The sequence below is a fragment of the Sinocyclocheilus rhinocerous genome, unplaced genomic scaffold (assembly GCF_001515625.1).
Source record: "Sinocyclocheilus rhinocerous isolate Xijiao unplaced genomic scaffold, SAMN03320098_v1.1 scaffold1295, whole genome shotgun sequence".
In the NCBI taxonomy this organism is placed as follows: domain Eukaryota; kingdom Metazoa; phylum Chordata; class Actinopteri; order Cypriniformes; family Cyprinidae; genus Sinocyclocheilus; species Sinocyclocheilus rhinocerous.
Genome location: NW_015660499.1, coordinates 686618 through 693191, shown reverse-complemented (window position 1 = coordinate 693191; position 6574 = coordinate 686618). Strand labels below are relative to the sequence as shown.

Sequence of the window (6574 nt, the reverse complement as noted above, 5' to 3'; positions counted from 1 at the left end):
GTTGCAGTGTTATCGTGTAGACAGCGAAACCGGAGTTTTTGGCTTGTGACGTCGGAGCCTGCGCTGTTATCTCTGCCTACTGGAAACTTTTTCAGGCTTCTGATTGGCGAACATGGCTTTACGGTAGAGATTATATCTCCACCTGTTGGTTAGGCATGCTCTTGACAGTGCTTCATAGCATGCGTTTGCATTTTCATGTGGACGGAGATTTTTTTTAAAACGGAAGGAAAAACTCAGTTTATAAAAATACCCGTGTAAGTGTGGACATGGCCTTTAAGTGCAAGTTGGCGTTTTGGGGACTGAAAACGCATATTTTTGAAAACGGTTTCAAAGTGCAAGTTTTTGAACATGTGTGTAGTACGTGTTAGGTATGTAGACATGCGAAGTACGTGTCGATTTTAAAGGCAAGCGCGAAAAAACATACACAACAATGGTACGAACAAAACAACTAACGCTTCTTCAGCAAAGTGTGGATTTACTTCACCAATATTACAACCAACAGCGGAGACACATCATATACACACGGCAACAGTGTTGTTTACTACTGTTTACTAACAAGGTGACAGCGCCAACTACTGGCCTGGCATACGTAATACAGCGTTTTTGGCCGTTTTCGCGGATATGTGTAAACACGAATAGTTTTGAAAACGTTGTCGTGTACATGTGAAACTTTTTAAAAACGCAAGGGAAAAACTTTTCCGTTTTTGACTACATCGTTGTCATGTAAACGTAGCCTAAGTTGTAATGTATGAATACAGAAAACAATTATTCAGCATTTGGCAGATGCTTTTATCCAAAGTTATTTGCATTGCATTTCAGCTATACATCTTTTTAATTCATGCACTCTCTGGAAATTAAACCGCTGGCTTTGCTAGTGGCATGCTCTTCTGTTAGAGCTAAAGGAAGACTGTATAAATGCAACCCCAATTTATTTTTATGCACATTATTTGCATTTTCATAAACCTGCAAAGAAAAAGTTTAAATGTGAGAATATTTTAATTGCAAACAGACAGTTTTGTACTGATATTTGCAAAAGTATTTTGTGGCATATATAATTTACCCCAAAACCATTTAGCTACTGATGTAATTCTGGGGGGGAAAAATGCTTTATTTATTAATTTATAATTCATTTTTAATCAAATAATTTTAATGGCTTTATACAGTGGCAATTCACCAACATGTATGATATACACTACAGTTCAAAAGTTTGTGGTCAGCAAGATTTATATTTTATTTATATTTTTATTCAGAGAGGATGATGTTCATTTATGAATTTAGATTATAAGAAGTTTTTATTCATATCAAGAGTCCTGAAAAATGTATCACAGTTTCCACAAAAATATGAAGCAGCACAACTGTTTTTAACATTGACAATAACAATAAATGTTGAGTTGCAAATTAGCATATCAGAATGATTTCTCAAGCATCATATAACATGTATTAAAATATAAAATATTTTAGATATTTCTTAAATACTTTATATTGTAATCATCTTTCACAATATTACAGTTTTACTGAATTTTTAATCAAATAAATGCAGCCTTGGTGAGCAGAAGAGACTTCCAAAACATTAAACATTTTACAGACCCCAAACTTTTAATAGTGTATATTTTAATACATGGGTTTGATTTCATTTGGCATTTGACATGCAAAAAAAATAAAATTCTCCTGTGTATCTCTCAATCACAATCAATAAATGATGGCTATTTTCTAAAAATATGATGACATTATAAACACTGTGCACAGTTTCACAGCTCTCTCCCCTATACATAATGACGAGGTCAGAAGCAACAGAAAAACAGACAAAAAGAGAATAAAGAGGGGGCGAGAGATCATTAAAGGGTACAGATGGTGTCAGGGGGTCAGAAGGGGTGTATCGTGTTTGAATGAGTGTGTGTTCGTACTCACCCGTGAAATGGAGAGAGGCATGTTGAAGTCTTTCCCCCCGTGCAGTCGGAAGCCCCATGGGGCCGGACCCTGTAACACGACACTGTATTTACCACTCATAGCTGTCTGATATAAAACACACCCGCAGAGGCTGCCAAACACTCAGAAAGTCCTCACAGATCGCCCTGGAAAGACAGACAGAAAGAGAGAGAGAGAGGCAGAAGTGTTCAGTCAGACACCGTTGAAAAAGCTTGTGATTTAGAACTAGATTTGTACTTTTTCTAAATAAAATGTGAGTGGAAAAACTCAATGCTAGGAGGTTGCCAAGGCTTTTCTATGCTGTTGTTAAAGTGTTTAGGGTGGTTTTTATTCGCAAAAACCTGTTCGGAGTTTCTGAGCAATAGAAATAGAGAGGCTTGCCTTGCCTTGAAACACTGCTAATGAAGTTTAGTAGCAGAAAGCAGTATAAAATATATATATTTTTAAAACATGCTCAGTGTCAATAAAAAAAATTGTTGTTTTTACATACTCTTCAGTTCAAAAGTTTGTCATTTTTAATATTTTAATGCTCATCAAGGCTGCATTTATTTGGTCAAAAATAAAGAAAAAGAAAACATTAATATTAGGAAATATTATTACAATTTTAAAAACTGTTTACTATTTTAATATAATTTAAAATCTTATTTATTTCTGTGATGCAAAGCTGAATTTTCAGCATCATTGCTCCAGTCTTCAGTGTCACGTGATCCTTCAGAAATCATTCAAGTATGCTGCTTTTCATAATGCTGCTTAATATATTTGTGGAAACCGCAAAAAATGTTCAGCATTCTTTCATGAATAGAAAGTTCAAAAAACCTTTAAAATCCTTTTTAACGTCATAAATGTCTATCACTTTTGATCAATTTATTGCATCCTTGCTAAAAGCATTAAAACAAGCTTCTGAACAGTAATGTAATACAACAAAGAGTCAAATAATACATAATGCATAAGTTAACATGCATTTAACAAAGCTAAAGAGAAGTAATCGTTCTGCATATGTTATTCAGATAACTTTACCTTCAGAAAGCAACAACCTTGACAAAAAGAAACACAAGCTCCTCTGCAATGCAGGTCGAAAGGTCTGACACCAAATGATCCACACAGACAGCAGATTGTCCATTTATACCCATCTATCAGAGGGTGTGTGTGTATTTTGGGGGTTGGGATGGGGGTGCTAAGCTTACACGCTGATATTTTGGGAACAGACTCTAGACGTGCTGCCAAATATTAAGGAGGAACCATCATAAAGCCACCAGAACCCAAAACAAAGGTCCTGAGATTAGACGATCAGGATCAGATGCTGGAATGTTCCACGGGTCAGATGGGTGTCCCATCATCGGCACATTTCAAGAGGGAATGCTTTAGCCTGCCAGTATCTCTGTCTATTGCTCATATTGTCCAATAATTCGTCATGGGAAAAGAGTAAGACTACTCTAAACACTGGAATACAGATGAGATTCACATGTGATCCATGCTGTCATCACGCATTATCCAGAATGCTCTTCATCTGCTATCAGTAAGACAAATGTTACTCTCATTAAACAAACCCAAATGATGGAAAATTCTAGTAATGTTTCTATTATGTTGTACTGTGCTGCGTTGATTGTGCACGGCTACTGTTGCACTACAATTTCCCATTTTATATAAATATGGGTGAATGGATGATAGACTGGTAGAAGGATGATGGATAAATGGACGGACATGTAGATGGATGGATGGATGGATTGAAAGATGATGGATGGATGAGTGGACAGATGGATGGAATGATGGATGAAAATATGGGTAGATGACAGATGGATGGATGGATGGATGGATGGAAAGATTGAAAGATGATAGAAAATGTATGGAAAGATTGCAGATGGATAGATGAATGATGGATGGAAAGATTGAAAGATGATGGATGGATGGATGGATGGATGGATGGACGGACAGAGATTGAAAGATGAGAGACGAATAGATGGATGGATGAATGGACAGATGGAATAATGGATGGAAAGATGGGAAGATGACAGACAGATGGATGGATGAATGGGTGGATGATAGATGGAAAGATTGAAAGATGGATGGATGGATGGATGGATGGATGGGCAGAGATTCAAAGATGACAGATGGATTGATGATGGATGAATGGACAGACTGAAGAATAAATGGAATGATGGATGAATTGGTGGATGGATGAATGGATGGATGGACGGATGATAGAGGGATGGATGGATGGATGATAGAGGAATGGATGGATGGATGGATGAATGGATGATAGAGGAATGGATGGATGGATGGATGATAGAGGAATGGATGGATGGATGGATGGATGGATAATAGAGGAATGGATAAATGGATGGAAAGATGATAGAGGAATGGATGGATGGATGAATGATAGAGGGATGGATGGATGGATGGAAAGATGATAGAGGAATGGATGGATAGATAGATGGACAGATTGATGCAGAGATGAATAAAGCGAAACTATATAGAACAATCAAATGATAGAATGATGGATGGATCTATCTCTATATCTTTATATATTTCTATATTTTGATAAACTACAACACATGTATTGGCATGCTGCCGGTCAGTGTGGAGAGGAAGAGGATGTGAGTTCAGAGCTGGACAATAGACAGGTGATTATTAATCATATAGCCAGACACACACATACATATTGTACATCAATGTACAGGAAAGAATGGAAGAAAATGTTCAGCAACAAAGTCTGAATACAATGATAAACCATAAGGTCAGTCCTCAGGCGGTCTGGGGATCACTGACCATCTGTGTGTGTGTGTGTGTGTGTGTGTGTTTGTCCAGTATCTGACCCAGATCTAATATCAATAGTTTAAAACTCATCATACTCCATGTGTTCATCTCTCTCTCCACACACACACTCATCTCTCTTGCCACAGAAGTCCAGCAGTACACAATAAGGAAATCACATTAGTGGCATATGATAAATGATCTATGCATACACACACAATAGAGCATTCAGAGGCACGCTGAGTGGCGGCAGTAAGTAGCTTTAGGCTTGAGTGAGAACAGCTGAGACCAAAGCCAGAACAATACATGATGTCTGTGTGTGTGTGTGTGTGTGTTCACAATAGCTGTCGGATTAAGTGTCTCTCTGGTTTACAGTTTTCTCCAACAACATGCGTTATAGATCCAGTGACTCCAGCGGGAGACACAAGAAAAACAGATTGCTGCTTTGTGTTGTGTTTCTTCTGGCCGCTGGTCGTAGATGATCTGATTCATTAGCATTACAAAGAGATTTAACTGCATTAACCACATTTAAGTCACGATTACAGTGTGTGTGTGTGTGTGTGTGTGTGAGACATTTCTGAATAAAAATATCATGCACATGAACACAGAAACTGTCTGGCTGTATGCGACTTCACACTAATCTAATTTAATCCCGATCTGTCTGCACTGAATCAATGCAATTACACCAGACGAGTAACTAATTCAGTCGTCTGATACCTGCTGACAACATTTCAAACCTGGAACTCTAATTGCATAGAAAAGATGTTAGGTATCATTCATGTCTGGAGCACAAGCACTGTAGGACGGGTTAAACACTGAAGTTTGGATTTGGAGTTTGTTCAAATCTCTAAATAAGAGCAAGAGTAATGCTTGAGTTTTTGAAACACTGCTAAATCAATAACTAAAGCCCCAAAAGGTGCTAGTTCCTGGAACAGTGAGCAGATCTTCACAAGGACCAATCAATGTTCTGCATGCTAAAAATAAATAATGAAACAGTGTCTGCGCATCTGAGCATCTGCTTGCTGTGCTTGTATGTGAATGAGTCAGTGACCACCAAGATATATGCATGCAATTTCATTAAAAACTATACACTAAACTGGCACATTTTAAATAGCCAAACAGACATTGCAAAGAAGCTAGAAACAGTTTATCCAAAGATAAAATAAGATTGGTATTTTTAAAAAGTAAAGTTGAAAAAAAAGCTAAATAAATAAATAAAAGAAAAAATATTGAATTTATGGTTTATACCAATTTGTAAATATAATGTCCTGAATAATGTCTTATTGAATAATATTTTTGACTTTTGGGGAAGAAAAAAAATTGTAAGAAACTAAGCACTGTACAGAAAAGATTCTGCAAAACATCTCACTTCATATCACTAATGTATCACTAATATATGCACTTTTTTAAACATGGTAATTTAGTGGTTTAAATCATTTTTCTCATCTGCTACCTGTCTAATTTGCTCATCCAGAGGGGTGAAGACAGACATCGACCCCAGCCTGAATAACATATGACATCCCCCCCATCCATATGGGGCCCTCCGAGACATCATGAGACATTACAGCTCCTGAAGAACACTACCAAATGCTAATCGTTGATCAGTGTTGATTTCAGTTTATTCTCACCATTTCACACTCAACATTTACTCCATTTGTTATGGATATTATTAGGCAACTTGTAGGCATGCCGTGTCAACACAAAGACGAATTTTGCTAAAGTTTGTTTTTCAAATCTAACATTTTTTTACAAAAAATAAATTAAATAAAAACTGCATGCATTCATTAATTTCATCAGTGAATATCAGTGTGGTTTCAAAAAACTAATAATAACTAAATAACCAATGTCATCATAGTTTTATCTGTTCTTTTGAACAAAACAATGGTATATTTTTATT

At 36.6% G+C, this 6574-nt stretch overlaps 1 protein-coding gene across 4 annotated transcripts in view; it reads right to left on the bottom strand.

Moving 5' to 3' along the window:
• LOC107725153 (PDZ and LIM domain protein 5-like) overlaps positions 1 to 3019 on the bottom strand; it is a 47446-nt gene extending 44427 nt beyond the window's left edge. For all 4 annotated transcript variants that reach the window (XR_001638096.1, XM_016534318.1, XM_016534320.1 and 1 more), the window contains exons 1-2: positions 2944 to 3019; positions 1909 to 2072 (exon numbers count right to left, since the gene is read on the bottom strand). Coding sequence is in view for 3 of the 4 variants with exons in the window: in XM_016534318.1 (XP_016389804.1) it covers positions 1909 to 2007 (99 nt within the window). In the remaining variant the exon portion in view is untranslated. The remainder of the gene's footprint in view (positions 1 to 1908; positions 2073 to 2943) is intronic.
• Positions 3020 to 6574: the final 3555 nt, after the last annotated feature.